The sequence below is a fragment of the Brachionichthys hirsutus genome, unplaced genomic scaffold, assembly GCF_040956055.1.
Source record: "Brachionichthys hirsutus isolate HB-005 unplaced genomic scaffold, CSIRO-AGI_Bhir_v1 contig_851, whole genome shotgun sequence".
NCBI classification, from domain to species: domain Eukaryota; kingdom Metazoa; phylum Chordata; class Actinopteri; order Lophiiformes; family Brachionichthyidae; genus Brachionichthys; species Brachionichthys hirsutus.
This window is the reverse complement of record NW_027180330.1, coordinates 90,349-106,907: the sequence shown is the minus strand read 5'-3', so window position 1 is coordinate 106,907 and position 16,559 is coordinate 90,349. Positions and strand designations below refer to the sequence as shown.

At 42.9% G+C, this 16,559-nt stretch overlaps 2 protein-coding genes across 3 annotated transcripts; one reads left to right on the top strand and one right to left on the bottom strand.

Annotated features, from left to right (window-relative positions):
* The first annotated feature begins 3,665 nt into the window (after nt 1-3,665).
* Nucleotides 3,666-6,812, top strand: LOC137912956 (lysine-specific demethylase 8-like). 2 transcript variants are annotated; one of them, XM_068757086.1, is made up of 8 exons: nt 3,666-3,768; nt 4,366-4,836; nt 5,103-5,275; nt 5,415-5,547; nt 5,622-5,675; nt 6,190-6,339; nt 6,446-6,538; nt 6,624-6,812. In XM_068757086.1, exons 2-8 carry the CDS (start codon nt 4,387-4,389, stop codon nt 6,786-6,788), a joined length of 1,218 nt encoding a protein of 405 aa, XP_068613187.1. In that variant the 5' UTR covers nt 3,666-3,768; nt 4,366-4,386; the 3' UTR covers nt 6,789-6,812. The 2 variants fall into 2 exon arrangements, with proteins under 2 accessions (XP_068613187.1, XP_068613188.1); XM_068757087.1 differs by having other exon boundaries at nt 3,687-3,768; nt 4,352-4,836.
* Nucleotides 6,813-8,333: 1,521 nt separating this feature from the next.
* Nucleotides 8,334-16,378, bottom strand: LOC137912937 (UNC93-like protein MFSD11). The gene is made up of 13 exons (XM_068757065.1): nt 16,289-16,378; nt 15,642-15,697; nt 15,442-15,549; nt 15,286-15,365; nt 14,472-14,568; nt 12,667-12,725; nt 12,402-12,546; nt 11,731-11,780; nt 10,346-10,411; nt 10,147-10,272; nt 9,887-10,061; nt 9,667-9,802; nt 8,334-8,926 (listed from the first exon to the last, which is right to left on the bottom strand). The coding sequence occupies exons 1-13, from the start codon at nt 16,376-16,378 to the stop codon at nt 8,774-8,776; spliced, it is 1,341 nt and encodes a 446-aa protein (XP_068613166.1). The 3' UTR covers nt 8,334-8,773.
* Between the last annotated feature and the right edge of the window lie 181 nt (nt 16,379-16,559).

Here is a 16,559-nt window from a genome sequence, read left to right as displayed (position 1 = left end):
GTTGATGTTCGTTTGTGTGCAGGCTTAAGCAAACAGATGACCTTCAAAGCCGAGCAGGAAAATGAAAAAAATAAAAAAAAGATTGTGGCATTCCAGATGCAAAATTGGGTTGTCTGTCTGACACTTCACTTGCCAAATTGCATTTGCATAACCCGAGGATTAAGCTTACGCGGTTTGAGTGTGTCGTGCCTCGGGTCATGCTGCACTCTCCGCTGCAACAGTTTCTTTGACAATGCATTAATTTCATGAGTCAACAGGCCACAACTGGCAGTTTGTGCCGAGCCTAACAGTTTTTAATTGAATTCCAAACCATGGCAACACCACCGGAGGCTCGTTTTCCATCTTTTATTTCAGCAGCACCTGGAGCGTAATGGTGGTGATTACATCCCACCGACGGTGTCCCGGCAGCTCAGCCCTCGCGGGCCTCTGGGAACACGCCGCTGACAGTCACAGTCCATGCTGCCCTGTTTGGCTGCTGGCGAGCAGCAGGAGCTGCTCTCCCTGCTGCTGCAGCGTTGTTCCACTACTGTTTAGACAAGCTGGTTTAAAGAGAACACTTGATCAAACAAACAAAATACTCATTTAGGGTTTGGGTTGGGGGTTGCAACATTCCAAATAGCATCAAGAAAAAGACTCGTCACCGCTGCTGTTAAGACCAGCAGGAGGAGTGGATGGTGACAGTTAATGTTAGACTTAATTGATTTATTGCTGAAAGTCAGATCTTCCTTGAAATATAAAGCATCCCTGAGTCAACAAAAAATAGATTTTCCAATTCATAGTTTTAAGAGTTCATAAAACCTATTTTTTTTAATTTCTTGACTCACAAAAATCCTTAAAGTAAAAATGGTTCAAAAAGGCTGAGAATTCTTTCCTTTGTAAAAACTATTTTATGAAAATGGATAAATAGCACCTGCAGCATTTGAAAAGGCACCATTCCTGTATCGCCCCAGGGGCACCATTCTCATAATTCCATGCAGGAAAAGCCAGAGAAAGCAAGAGAGCAAGAAAGAGAGAGAGAGAGATAAATCGCCCTCCTCTTTCAAGTAAACCAGGCAAAGGTCACGGACTCCTGCCGATGGAGATTTGAGACAAGGGCCTGTGCGTCAAGTCAGCACTGACAGCACAGCGAGGGATTATATTGTTGGGCCTCTGACCTTCGGTGGAGCTCCACACCATCTTCCAAGCACAGAGTCCGATGCATTTGAATAATGCATCATCCTCTCCTGAAGGGAAAGCACTTCTAAACTACTCGCACAAGCAGAGGTACACAATCGCAGCATTGACATCCTGGTGTGAAGTCTGCGTGCTACAGCCTCCCGTACAATAATGAACTCAGTGTGCTCGACCAGCTGTGTCTCTAGTCTATAATGTGCTTTTGCATTGTTTCGCCTCTAATGTAGGCCAGTACAGATGATTTGGGGCCACAGGTTTTATTGCATTTAATGCTATTGTTTTTGTTTTTTCATTTAACTTACAATTGATTTCCTGCATACGCTAACCCGTAAGCGCAGTTAGCTCCATTCCTTTAATCTTTTTACATGAAATGTACAATAGATTTTTTCTTCTGGAAGTCCGTATATTCCAAATGCAACAAGAGCTTAAAAGAGAAAGAGAAAAAACCTAGCACACTGTAATTTTGGCCTCAAAAGTAATTTCTCACCTCCGAGCGAACAAAAGATTTAGCCACGAGAATTCTTCATTTTACAGAAAGAGAATGAAAAGAAATCCATGAAACATTTTTTAATCCCTTGTGATTCCTGGAGAGGCATGTTGTCTGCTTTACATACAGGAACTGCTCCACATTTTGCAGGGAGATTATTTGAATTTCATGGCTTTGTATTTATATATCCGACACTTCCCTACTGAAGATTTCCTATCATGTTTGTTCAGACGGACCCCGTCCCCCCTTCCCCCGTCCCAACCTCAACAAAGGAAATCTCTGTGTGACATCAAAAAGCACACACGCAAATATTGTCTTAACATTGCATAAGCAGATAAATATCAATCAGCCTTCTAGGAATATCTGTGTTTACATGAAACATTCTGAGTAGCAGATTAAATTAAAATGGGGAATACAAACGTTTGAGTTACAACGGCGCCATTAATTATAATGACAGGATTGTCACAGCGCCACATAATGACTGTGTTGGACACCATTTGATATTTATCCGGTCCAGTGTGTACGTTGTGTTCTGTTTCCTGGCCACAAAATCTATTTGATATTTTTGCAATAAACTTTCTACACACACTAATCATAACGTGAAGCGGTGTCTTCAGAATTTTCAGGGGATTTTCATTTTCATCCCTTTTTTTTTCAGGGGTACACTTTGTACTTTGGGTCATTGCGGTGATTGGCTTCATTTCCAGAGCAGATCACAGGCACTATTCTTTTTCCTCCTTTTTTTTTTAGAAAGCATCCTACACACAAGTACTGAGGAATTTTTATTGTATGTGTGGCATTGGGCATATGGGGCTAAACGATTGTTGCCAAAGCCGACAACGCCACTTCAGGACTTTCAACCTAAAGAGCTATTTTTTTCATTCCTTTGGTCCCCAGCACGTTTTAGCAGGTTTCCCCACCCACAGGTCCGCTCACAGTGATGACCAGCACGGCATTCAACAATCCAGAATATTTTTTTAACACTCTAAAAACTTCCTTAAAAACACTCTACAAACAAAAAGAAAAGGAGAGACAAGGCTAACAAATGAAAAGGAGAGACAAGACAGTGACAGTCTGCGGCCAACCTGCCTTTGACGGGGAAAACACAAAGACAGGGACGAGGGAAGGGAAGCACCTATATACGTCCCCCCCTCCAATCAGTGGCAAATGGGCCACAGGTGCTCCCTCCCACACCTGCCTGCCTAATTACATACCATCCGGTTACATATGATTTTGTTTTTCTGTGTGAAATGTTTCTCAAATGAATCGTTTTCAGGGTGCATCTCTGCTGCTATTAATATGTCTATATTTTCTACAAAATCATTATCTATTATTACCCACACGTCTCTAGTACAAAAATGCTGTCTTTTTAAATTCTTTGAGAAATGTAAATCTTTCTCAACTCAACTCCTTCCATTCCCAGCGACACTTTAAATCACCTTTCTGTATTCCTCTCCTCCCGTGAGTTTTTAATGCTTGTTTATCCATGTGTCCCTCTGCCCTAAACTTTACTATTAAAGGAGCACTGTTTACATTTAATTAACTAAACTGTGCGACAGCTGTCGGATAATCTATGGAAAGAAAGAGCACAAACGAGAGCAGCACATTTTCATGCAGCTCTGAGACTGAGCGGTTCCGCACAGATGGGGCATCGTAGGAGCAGAGTATCGAGATTGTATGCAAAATAGGATGCTGGCATTTGAATAACAGCTGTGTGTATAGTGTGTGTGTATCCAAGCAATGGCACAGTGCCATTCATTCCAATGTTAAATTGGCTCTAGAGAGTATTGCGACTCGTAATGATACTGCACTTTACAAATTACGAAAGAGTGAATGCAGCTGGTTTGTGCTATAAAAAAAATAAATGGATACACATTTAAAATGGATTACGGTAATCATAACTGTGAGGCGAAGCGTTGTTTGGGGCACTTGTTCCTTTTTGTTGAGAGCTAGGAACCTTTTTGTTGTTGTCCGAGTTCCCACCCGGCGTCCATTTAACGTCACACAGGTAGTAAAGTTGGATGTTGTTGCGGCTCAGCTTCACAATGGCGTCATCGTAAACAAAATACCGGGACAACTGCACTAAATTGTGTTTGTCGTGTTCACAGGTAAAAAAAACAAACATTCAGTTCACTTTTAATGTTTGATCACTTCGGATTTGGATACATTTGCATTGCGTGTGAAGCCTGACGTTACGTTCGTTTCTTTCTTTACAACTGTCAATATTACATTTATTTAACTGAATCAAATGACACATATTTTGTTATTGATTAATTTTCAAAGATTATCTGAATTGAATCATAAACAAAGAAGATAATTACAAAAACAACTTAAATATCTCAGATGGGACAAATAAATAGTACACCATTTTACACACACATTGCATTTGTCTCACTGCAGCAAGGATTTTGTCGGTGACGCGAAAAGACAATGTCGTGTGCGTGTGTGTGTGTGTGTGTGTGTGTGTGTGTGTGTGTGTGTGTGTGTTACAATCTTGGGCAGTTATCATCCGTTGACAGATGACCGGTGTGGCAGAGAACAATATTAAATGACAACCTTTGCCTCTGAGAATCAAGGCGGATTATTGCGATCGTTACTCTCCAAATGATGCACATGTAAATTTGTTTTAAGATTGGAAGTGCATCATCGTTGGGGATTAAGTCTGAACAAGCGGTGTCCTCTCACCTTCAGCGTCTGTCCCACAGAGTAAATGAAGACATTCATCAATGGCATTGCTGTGGTCAAAGATCTCCTCTGTCCTGCCTCCTAATGAGGAAGAGTTCCCGCTGCACTTCAGCGACAAGGTGGAGTCGAGCGTGTTGGAAATGATGAAACGGTCCCGGCGGCAGCTGTACAGCGACAGTGATGGGAGCGGCAGGATTATTAACGCTCAGATCATTTTGGATTTTTCGTGGGAGAAGCTCAACACGGGTACCTGGCGTGACGTGGACAAAGAGTGGCGATGCGTCTATTCTTACGGCTGCCTCTTCAAAGTGGCCGCTCTGTGTCGCCAAGAACTGCCGCAAGGCGGGATCGTGGAGGCCATACGGACTTGTGACATGGGTTTGCTCATGGGTGCGGCCATATTGAACAATATTCTTCAGGTTGTTGTTCAGATTCTACAGAAAGAAGTCCGAGAATTAGAAGAAGATGAACGGGAACCTATTGATTTCAAGGTCGGTGGTTTTTAACTTGGGTACTTTTGTACTTTCCTGAGTATTTTGACTTAGTTTTTGTTTGTTTAAAACAAAATGTGTCCTTAGGTTTTTACTTAAAGAAAATGCTGTGAATTTACTTTGTTAAAATAATCCTGAATGACTTTTCCTCACCGCGTCCTCGTTCATTAATCCGCTAAATATTTTGGTTCCACTGCCGGCTTTCTGTGTGGTAGGATGACTGACGCACTGTTGGGTTTCTTACGGCAAGACGTTTTCTTCCACAGAGGATAAAGATCGAGAACCCACATGCTCCTGCGATCCTGGAGGAGTTGGCTGTTCCCAGGATTAAGTGTCCTTCACTGGAAAGCTTCAACACCAACTACCTGCTCCCCGTCCGCCCGGTGATTTTAGAAGGGATTATCGACCACTGGCCCGCTCTCAACGAACACCCCTGGAGGTATTTCTAATCCACTGTGTGTCCATGTTCCTCATGAATACGCTTCCGTATACAAGCATTAATATACTTAGTATACGCTTCCGTATACAAGCATTAATGCTTGTATTCCTTCATTTCCCTTCCCCCCGCCCCCGCGAAGCTTGGAATACTTGAGATCCGTCGCCGGCTGTCGGACCGTTCCCGTCGAGGTGGGTTCCAGGTACACGGACGAGGATTGGTCACAAACGCTGCTGACAGTCGATCAGTTCTTGGATCGGTTTATTTTAAATAAGGTGAGAATGATCTCCTGTAAGGAAGCATGAGATATGTAATGCCGTACTTTAGGATTCCTCTGTGTTTTGTGCAGGATGGTGTTAAAGATTTAAAGGGTTACCTTGCTCAGCACCAGCTTTTTGATCAGGTATGGCACTTCGAATGATTTAGAAATGACAAGTTATTGGTAGTAATTGATTAACAGTAATTGAGCATTAGCAAATAATCGTTATCTGATTATCATGTGTCGATAATTGAAACTGGAGCTGCCGTGACTTTGGAAGGTTGTTCTGTAGAAAACTGAAACTGCCGACCGTTTGTTGGCACCACATTGAAAACCTGACATTGAGTTCAGTGAGGTCCATCCTCTGGGAATCACAAATATCGGCACCTAAGATTATTGCAATCCGTCTGGAGCTCCAATCTGGACCTCATTCACAGTCTATCGGTCCTTTATTTTCATACTTAGAACCACGTATGAAGTTGACCCGAGCTCAGCCACAGAACACACGCATATACCCATCATCATCATCATCATTTCTATTACAGCAACACTTCTTTCCTGTCTGTACTGCAGTTTCTCATACAAGGATCTCATGCTGCATTCAGGTGCGGCTCTGTGTTTTTTAGTTGTTGTTGTTTTTTTATGGATATTGCCTCAGATACCAGAGCTGAAGGAAGACATCCGCCTCCCTGATTATTGCTGCCTGGGCGAAGGCGCGGAAGACGACATTACTATAAATGCGTGGTTTGGCCCCGGAGGTACCGTCTCTCCTCTCCACCATGACCCTCAGCAGAACTTCCTGGCTCAGGTAACGGTAACAACTCAACTTTTATGATTCCAGTTAGTGTCAAAGAGCTGTCACAGGACCGCGTTTTGTTTATCCCGTGGGATTTTCCCCGTCGTACACACACCAGGTGGTGGGAAGCAAATACATCCGTCTGTATTCTCCAGAGGACACCGACAAGCTGTACCCTCATCAATCCCAGCTTCTTCACAATACCAGCCAGGTGGGATCGACAGTCCGTCGAGATGGTCCGCGCCGAGCCTGCGAATGTGTGACGCATTTCCAATTTCTGACTCCCTTCCATGCAGGTGGAGGTGGAGAATCCCGACAGGGAGCGGTTCCCAGAGTTTTCCACAGCTCCGTATCTCGAATGCGTATTACGGCCAGGAGATGTGCTGTTCATCCCTGTCCGGTGCTGGCATTATGTCCGCTCCCTGGAGCTCAGCTTCTCCGTCAGCTTCTGGTGGTCATGACGGCCATTTCGCAATAAATAAATACAGTTTTTGAGTAAAGTTTGTGTTTTGGCTTTATTTCTGTCGCCGTCAAACCAGAGCTTTTTAACTAAAGTGAGACTAATTCTCATAAATCCTCGAGCAACCTCTGATCCGTGAACAATGAACACACACTGCCAAATGATTAGTTTAATTGAGCTGATGATGATTGCAACAACTATTGTGTGAGAAGCTCCAAGCAGGGAGAGAAAAAAAGAAAGAACAAACAAGCTGTGAAAGATGTTTACTCTCATTTCATCCTGCATATAATTTGTTTGTTCGTCATCTAATTTGATAGGATGTGTTATTCTTTTCAAATTGGCTTATTTAATTGTGCTCGCAACCTAATTCCGACAAATAACCTCAGAGTTCCATAACTCATGGAAATGAGGCAGGTCTTCAAATGTAATAACCGAGTGAGCTGCAGGTACAAAAATCAGTTCTTTGGCGGCAATCAAGGAGGGCATGGATGAAAATAAATACATGAAAAGAATGATTCCCATGAGTGCAGACAGAATTTCAAATGAAAACTGCCGTCGCTTTGACAGCGGAACGCTTGTCGAGTACCCTGAACGCCACCTGACAACAAAGACGAGGGCACATCGTTTCAGATAACGGACTTCTGACGGGCCCAGTCATGTGTCCCGTAGGTCCATTTCCATCAAACCGTCTAATTAGAACTTGGAGTGTGTGAGGATGTGACAAAATGACGTACAGCAGCGCAATTTAAGAAACTTGCAGTCGGTTAAAGTGCCACTCGGGGAAATCGAGGAATGCTGAGGAGAGGACGAAGAGCTGTGTCAGAATATTTTAGTGAGCAAAACATATTCAGTATCAGGTGGGATCTGTGATATAAGAGTGTCAGCAAGGATGAAGGGAAAGGTCTACGAGACAGTGTGTGAGTTTCTTTTCATGTGTTACACTTGACAGATTCAGTTGACATTGACGTGCAATAATGAATGGGTGCTGCACCAGACATGGCAGCGTTCAGGTAATGGCAAATATGGTATTTATAAGGTTATCGCTCAACAAATAGCCCGAACCCTGCTGGAATCTAACTGGGTAAACGCAGCGTGCCTCCTTTAGCCCATCAGCGCTTTAAACAATTGAATTAAGATCACACAAAACTGCTTAATCTGATCAATACTCAATTACCAGTGAAGTAACGTGGGACCTCTGGGCTCATAACCCCGTCTCTTCCAGCTAGACCCTCTCCCTACTCTTCTGCTGTTTGATTAATGGTGGCATGGATTTTCAAATAAATCTTGGAAATCCGTATTAAATCCCGATTTATTTTGTTTCATCACACGTTGACGTGACGACCGGGTTCCTCATGGGCAGTAAATCCGCTTAATGCTGGAACACAAAGCCGTTCCAGGTGTTTCCAGACGGTTCGGTACACCTGTTCAAAGAGAGCCTCTTTGCATCTCGATAAGTACGACAGCAGTACATATCTGTCTCTTATCAGCGGCACAAATTGATGCCTATTACAACATTTTAAACTACAGTTAATACACAGCTTACCAGTGAAATTGCATAGATCTTTATTCAGAAGAATCAAACACTGGCATCATGCAAGATTTACAAAAAACTTTAATGGGGGTCCAGCATTAATTAGTTAAACAGCTTCTGAGCCCGACAATTTAAAAAAAAACATTGCTTTCATTTAATAACAGATTTAGATTTAACAAAACAATTATTTTCAACAGTATGACACGTTTTTAATTGCAAACCTGAGCGTGTATCGCGTTTCAGCAAACACAAGGTAAGGCAAGTGGTTACTTTTGACATCCTACAGTTTGACCGACAGCATTGAACGTGAAATTCTATATTTTAGGGTCGAAGGCACAGTTTAAAGTTAGTGGAAATATACTTATGGCAATAATATTCCAACGTTTTTCCTAATACAACTCCATTCCAGCCGTCTCTGATGAAATAATGGGCGCCGATAGAGAAACGGCTTCTTCCTAATACTCCTGTATGTCTGTCGCGGCGTTCTGCATCCTCTCCACGATGAAGAAGCACAGCGTTCCGGTGAAGCCCAGGATGACCATCAGCAGGAGCTGCCACATCAGCAGCAGGTAGCCGCTGTAGAAGAACGCCACAGCGGCGAAAACGGACTGAAGAAAAAGGATAACGGGTTTTATTTGGGGCTTGGGACAGATTCAGTTCTCTCATATTATATATTACATTAAAAATAAACCACTATATCGTAAATATCAAAGGCACAGAAAAAGAGCCAAGATAATATTTCATGATATTTTGCAGAAAACAAGCAAAAGTGAAATCACATAATCTATAAATGTAATTGGCAGAGTAAACGCTGTTCATTAACCCCCTCCATTGAAACTGTAATTATACACAGCAGGTCTGGAGCTGAACGGCTCACTAACTAGCTGACGCTACTTTGTTGGGTTGCATTAATACCTGCTAAAATATAAAGTTTTATAATTGAGATTAAATTGCTTAATGAAATTAATTTGACTCGTGCGTAGATAAAAAGGCAGAATCATGTTTTTGTAGCTGTAGCAACATGCTAGTAATTTGAAAATAATTTGTTTATATTAAAAAATTCTGAATAAAACATATTCTTGGATAGCCATGAATCATAAAATACTTAATTATTTTGCATTTTGATGTTTTCTCATTACACTAGTGGTGTACAGACCAGCCGATGAAAATAATGCAATTTAATTTCAGAAAACCTTCAAGGAAACACTTTGATTTCGAAGGCTTGTTTAGTATTTCTTTGAATAGTTTTGCCGCAAACATTTCTTCCACACGAAGACGAGATACCGTTTGTAACCCGGCTTCGCTCAGCTCTGCTAACAATGCCCGAGGGTTGGCGACCTGGGATTACCTGGATGAATTTGAAGATGGCGAAAGCAGGCGTGCTGTGCTCAGCGTAAACGTGGCCCAAGACGCTATAGAGCTGTGTGTTGAAACAACTGTCCCCGAGCCCGAGCAGGAAGCTGCACAGCAGGGCGACGGAAACGCTGGAGAGAGAAATCACAGCTGGTGTTCAAATAAAACAGAAAGGCGACTGTTTATTCTTCCTTATTGCTAAAGGAGTGAGCTACCTCGGAGTTAGGTACGGCTTATTTTGCGTTGTGGTGTGAAAGACAACGGGGGCGTCAACTGGGATGTTGAGGAAGATCAGATAGAAAGCAATAAAATGGACAACCATCCCCAGGAACACCACAGAGGTCCGTCTGAAACAATTGTTCTTAAACAGCAATCCAAACAAGCCTCCGCCTAATGGGAAAGAGCACATTTATTCATTCAATTACCTTGAAGTGATCTCAAATCGCCTGAAAACTCTAAAGGGGCACTAACTCACCTACAATTTCTCCGACGCCTACCACAATCCCGGAGATCCCAATCAAGCCTTTGGCCGCCGCTCTAAACTGCGTAGTTGCTCCGATGCATGTCCCGTAGACGCCGCTGTAGAAAGCGAGCTCCAGGCCTGCAGATCAAGGAGCTCATGCTATCACGGCAAGCCTTCCCCGGGGGCCAATATGCATAGGGCATCAACTTACCGCTGTAGGCCATGCAGGGACTCAGGAGCAGGATAGTTCGACCCTTCACAAGTTGCAGGATGGTTTCTGAGCAGGACACACGATACGCTGGTTTAGATTGCTAATAAATACGCATTCAATTTCCACCACTTATCTGGATTGAGCCCAGATTAAAAGGCAAAGGTCACGTTATATACCCTTGAAGACTTTAGTTCAGTGTAAATAAAAGATGCGGGCGGTGGGGGGGGGTTACCATTTACATGCAGGTGGAAAAACCACCCAAGAAATTTCTTTTTCAGAACGACCCCCCCCCCCCTCACTAGGTTTGTTAATAAATGACTGGATGCCCTTTCTTGGCACACATCTTGGAAGCAGGTTTCTGTGAACACAAGATACACGCCAGACAAAGAGCAATCTGATCAGCCAAACAACTCCAGGCTGCACCCAAGGTGCAAGAGCAGCAGAGCTTCCTATTGGCAAACACAGATAGCCATCTGAAATAAGCGTTTAGCGCTCTGTTGCTATGCTGGGAGAGTTTTGATGCAAACCAATTTCACCTGAAGAAAAACAGAGGCGCTTGTGAGTTTCAGCCTCAAGAGCTGCAAAGTGCAAAGTGCATTAGTGTGTTCAGCAGAAGTGTTTATTGCACCTTAATGGGACTTTAAGATCAACACAACAGGTGAAACTGTGCTGTGCCACCCCAGAATCTGAGCTGCAGTCCTGAACAGAGAGCATTTACAAGTCCGACGGTCCTGCCTCATTAATGTGTGCTTATTCTCGCCATCCGTCTTCTTGCAGCCGCACACCCCGGATGAGGCGCCAGCTCATCGCCGGGCCGTGCTCATTCTGCCGGGCACTTTAACTATACGTGAAATGTATTCTGCACACAAGTCGCATTGTGGCTTTTATACGCATATTCTTTAACGACCTTGTCGGTCTGCAGCGTACAACTTATCTTCCACCTTGACGTGAGCCTTATCAGAGAGAATGCAGTGAATAGAGAGACGGTGTCTGAATGAGAGAGTCGGTGTCTCCTCCAGCAGCGCCCGGCAGGCTAAAGTCAGTTATCAAATGCAGCTGAATGATGTGACGTTAAATTCCCCGGCGGCCTTTGGAGCGATCGCTGAGGCGTTCGATTCACCTCCAAGACGAAGTTCATTGACTGCAAATCGCCTGGTTCAGTAGTATATTTTAAAAAACTTAAAAGGAAATAATCTTTGTTTTGTGCTACTTGGCAAATGTTAGCATGCTAGAATGACTTGTATTTTCCACATGAGGGTCAGTTTTGTAGAACCCCTACAAACCTAAATGTGTCACTTTCCCAAAAATAAAATTTAGCATTCCTAAAAACCTGCTTAAAACAAGTATGTTTTTTTTTTTTTGATGCGTCCATGATGTAAACTTACTGAACTCTGCCTTGGCATCCTGCACGGCGCTGCTCGCTCTGTGCTGATACCTAAGCAACAGAAAGCAAACAAGCTTCAAATTCAACAAGCTGAAGCTGACGCACGCCGCACAGCGACGTGACCCTCCCTGTGAGAAGAGCAGCGATTTCCAAATCGACGAGGCTTTAGCTGCGTAAAGGATTCCAATGCTTCACACAAAAAAACGGTTTTGCACTGCACAGAAGGATTGATTGTTAACGCTGTTGGAATCGTGCACGCTGAAAATCAAATGCCTGAAGCGGACAAACAGTTTGCAAACATAACCTGCCGCCATGAAACGGAAACAGAAACAGCTTTCAAATCAAGTTAGCAACTTAATCAGATTTTTTTTTTGGATGATTTACTCATTTAATTATCAGCTAAATATTTCTCACAGTTGAAGTTGATCTTTGTTCCATTCAAGTTTCAGTCTAAAGTGGTGAGATGTGACTGTACTTGTACTGCTCTAACATTCTTTCTAATAAATATATTCATCATCATCATCATCAGGTTAAAGCTAAATATGGCCGACTGAATGAACAGTTGTTCTCGTATTTTTATTCAGCGCTTGGGGTCCCGTACCCTCCGTGCACTGAAAAGGGGCACGTGCCTTTCCGTGAGACACAAAATTATCTAAAGCATATTTCACTTACATCATCTGAGCGGAGAGCAGCGACTGCCCTTCCTCTTCAGAGAGCATCTCCTCTTCAGGGCGGTTCTTCCTCAACAGCAGGAAGCTGAGCGTTCCGAGCACGGAGGCAACCAACAGGGACAGGAAAATGTTTTTCCTGCTGCCGTCTATATGAAAAGAAAAAGGCTCAATTAAAACACACAGGAGATATTAGCGGCATTAAGCTGGAGCATATTTGGAATAACCGGTCACTCGTCGTGACAGCGGTCAGTCAAATTTAACCCTACCTGGGATCTCCGTTCTCCCATTCCAGTCAAGATAAACGTACAGATTGCCAAACAACATGCTGTAAAATAAGATAACGTGGGTCAGACAAGTGAGTAAATGACGTAAACACAAATAACAAAAGGGGTATGAATAAATCTTGTTTCCCCCAAGTGATGGCATATTCAGTTTTCCATGCAGATATTACATATGTACTGTAGATATTTTCATGGCAGAGGTTTTTAAAACTCTTAGTGTCATTTCAGGCAACAAATCCCGTTTCAAGGTCGATTTGACGGCCTTTTAATCGTGACACAAGGACTTCATTGGGAGACAGACTCTGGTCTGTGTCATGGAATTAAAGTCATTCCAAGTTAATTTCCATTTAAGGATGGCGTTCTGGCAATATGAAAGCCCCAGAGCCTGGGAAACATGAACCTCCTGCAAGATTGAGGCTGTTTCTTTCCTCTATGGTGAAAAAAAATTATTATCGAGAGGCATTAATTTCACTTCATGGACATTTTCTAAACTAATGCAATAAGACAAAGAACAAAAACGGCTGTGTTTTTAAGGACAGTTAGTGATTGGTGAAATTAATCATCAAAGACCACTGAGAGGTTCTCTGGTGATTTTTTATACATTTTTACTTTCTTCAATCAAACTGTTTGGAGTAAAAGGTTTGTCCTAAGAAGGTCGGAGCAGTTATGGTCTCCACCCTGTGGTACTTTTGCAGGATTGAAACCTCTTGTGCAGGACTGGGACATTCAGTTTTAGGTTTTCCTCTCTCTCATGAAGTCAATCAATGTGTCATCCAGCACTGGTTATTTGGTTTTATGTGTTTGACAGGCGAAGAAATCACAAAGGACTCCGGACCTTTTTATTTTTTTATTGGATCAAATAGTGACTCCCTAAAAACAATAATCTGCATTTCTTCCTTTGAGTTAACTTCTTTTAGTTATTTTTTTTATTAAAGTTGTTGATTTCCCTTTCATGATGAACAGCGCAGCCTAGTTCTGCTTTTAATTGCATAATCACGTAATCTAAAAAATGCAGACGAGCTACTAATTTGCATCCAGCCCTCAGTGAGGAATAATGGGGGGCAGTAGCTGCATTCTGTTTTGTGCAGGCTGGGAAGGACTGATTCACTGTGGCAGAGTCAGATTAGCAGTGCTCCATTGTGAGCTTTGAAAGCCAGGTGTAATTATTATAATAACCAACGTGCATATTTTATCAAACACAAATTAGTTGTTGGAGCCCGTGTTAAAGAATGGTGGGAGAGCGTTACAAAAGGAGGGAGGCTCCATGTGCTTTTATTCTGTGACATCTGACAATGTGTACTGTAATTTTATAATAAAGCATAAGGTAATATCCTGTCTAAAAATACAGACGGGATGATATTTTGGATGCCGCAGTGTAATTATATCCTACATCAACCAAAATAGGTGCATCAAACAAACAAAACAACATGAAAAACTCGCCGATGACTTGTGTTTTCTGCTCTGAATCTGACGTTGTGACACTGCAGGCTATTCTCGAAACGTCCTCGCCATTAAGCAAATTAGGAAACTGTAATATTTTCAAACTGGAAAAGCACTCGGAGAACGCAGGCCTCCGCCAAGCAGCTCGTTCCTCTCCTAACTGGATTTACACCGTCCACACGGTGATCTGGATCATCATCAAAAGGTTCTAAATTGTCCTTGGCATCTTTATGCACCAATCATGAAAAGTAAAAGTGAATCAGAGTTGATGTGGGGTTTCCAGTATGATGTGGGCTACGTCTGGTTGCTATTCCACGGGCTTCGACGTTAGCGCGTCAGAAGCTGCTTACCTGCACTGCAAGAGAGCCCAGAACACCGCCGTGTTCCTGTTGATGGTGGAAGCCTCGGAGTTTTCCACCAGGAAGTGTCCTTGAGCCGTCCACAGCACTGCAGGACAGCCAGAAAGAGGTCATTTGAGAAGGAGGGGGGGGGGGGGGGGGGATGATGATGCAGTCAGTTCATTTCCAGTGTGAAGTAATGCGTGTAACCAAAGTAGTAGCCCTGGGATGTGATACAAATTCATCACACCCCAGTGAATTCAGGTTGCATTCAAAACAGCCCCAAATCATTTTTTCCCTTCATTTTCTAATAAATGCTCAGTTCAGGGCTGCTTTCTCACTTTGTTTTTCGGTAGCATCGCAGAGAAAACTCAACGTTATGCACACTATTTACAGAAAGCGCCTGCAGCCCATTTTAAGGTCTAATTTGGGATATACTCTTTATACATACCAGCCATGATAATCCCCATACGCATGATTAAACAGTATTTGGATGCAGAGGATGGAAAAAAACCAACAGGACCCAAGTTGAAGCATTTATGTGTCTCGGTATCGTCAGTTATTATAGGCACACTGTTTTCTGCTTCATTTAGTAAATGGGATGTGATTCAGTGCCAGAGCAACAATAGAAACCTGCCTATTCTTAGTTAAAAAAACAGATTTTAAAAGGAAACTTTAAGATATCCTGTGATCTGGATCAATCGATCCAGATCACAGGATTAAAGTTGTTTTTATCATGAATATACTGTATTTGGCATTAGAACAATAGGAATAAGGACAGTTATATATCTGACGTTGCAGAAAAAGTCACATGAAAGGAACTCACTGGCTGCTCCGATGCCGATCAGCACAGAGGTCAAGTAAAAGGCCCACGTTGAGGGGGTGATGAACATCGCGATGTACCCACTAGAACGGAAACAGGAAGAGAAGTCAGCCTGTACGACATTTACCGACAGCCTGGATTTAATCACCACGTGTTTACCTGTAAAGTAGGCCGCTCAAAAACATCGTAAACTTTGGTCCTATTACTGAAACGACAGCCGGTGCAAGTAAATTGCAGAATGAAAATATCCCGTAGATTATTCCAAGACTGCAAATGAGACAAGAAAAATTGTTATTCAACAGTTTGTTTGTTTTTTATTATTAAAAGTAACACAAAGATCCTTCTTTCTTTTCTCCTACCTGTGGAACCCACTTCCACTGAGCGTATCATTCTGCAGACTTTTCACCACAGTTTGCTGAAAATAAGATGGAAACAAACTGAGTGATGGCGTTAACGTCCAAGTCCTTCGTGGGGGGGGGGGTCCCATCTGAGGGGCGCATCTCCAGCAGAGGAACCTGCACAGGTTGCCAGATTGGAGGGGGGGGGGGGATCTAGCGCTGGAAGCCGCTCATCTGTTTGATAACTTCACTGACCCTTGAAGAAAATTAGAAACACGAGACGCGCCCGACACAGTTCCGTTTCCTAACGCTCGTTCACTGCGGATTCTTTAAACATGAATTGCCAAATATGTGTGGGGGAAAAGAAATACAAAATGTAATAGTTGTACACCGATTAATACATTGTTCGTGCTTTTGCGTGCCGCTGTCATCATTTGTAGAACAGATACAGATGTGTGTAAAAGCAGCACGCTATTTTATATTTGAATATAAAAGATTCAGAAAGTGTGTTCCTCAGCATGCAGTCTAATATAAATATAAATATATAACATATTTAGCCTCCAGTGTTAGAACTATGAACTTCACAGGTTGGGGATGAGCAACAACTTCGCATATCCTTTTACTTTTTACTTGTTTTACTTTTATACATATCCTTCCACATTACTTACTTCAACGTTCCCACAGGTGGTGAAAGCAGTAAAAATGAGCAGAAATGCCAAACCCAAAATGACAACGTTGCAGGTCCGTTTGTCTGCCATGACTCACTGAAAGCGCAAAACTAAGAAAGACTTCCGTGCGGATTCACGCTCAGCTGAGAGGAATCCATCGGGATGACTTTAATAACAGTTTGGTTCTGGTGTCGTGGACCAGTCCGGCGGTGAAATGGACAGTCTGGGACGCGGACAGCACCAGCGCCGCTCAGCGCGCCCCTCTGCTTTA

Excerpts from the sequence above, each read along its gene's own strand:
- LOC137912937 (XM_068757065.1), bottom strand. The coding sequence starts at position 16,378 with ATGGCAGACAAACGGACCTGCAACGTTGTCATTTTGGGTTTGGCATTT. Across the intron at positions 15,698-16,288 it reads CCACCTGTGGGAACGTTGAA|CAAACTGTGGTGAAAAGTCT; the intron begins GTAAGTAATGTG and ends TCTTATTTTCAG. Across the intron at positions 12,726-14,471 it reads TGGGCTCTCTTGCAGTGCAG|CATGTTGTTTGGCAATCTGT; the intron begins GTAAGCAGCTTC and ends CTTATTTTACAG.
- LOC137912956 (XM_068757086.1), top strand. The coding sequence starts at position 4,387 with ATGGCATTGCTGTGGTCAAAGATCTCCTCTGTCCTGCCTCCTAATGAG. Across the intron at positions 5,548-5,621 it reads ATCGGTTTATTTTAAATAAG|GATGGTGTTAAAGATTTAAA; the intron begins GTGAGAATGATC and ends TGTTTTGTGCAG. Across the intron at positions 5,676-6,189 it reads AGCACCAGCTTTTTGATCAG|ATACCAGAGCTGAAGGAAGA; the intron begins GTATGGCACTTC and ends ATATTGCCTCAG.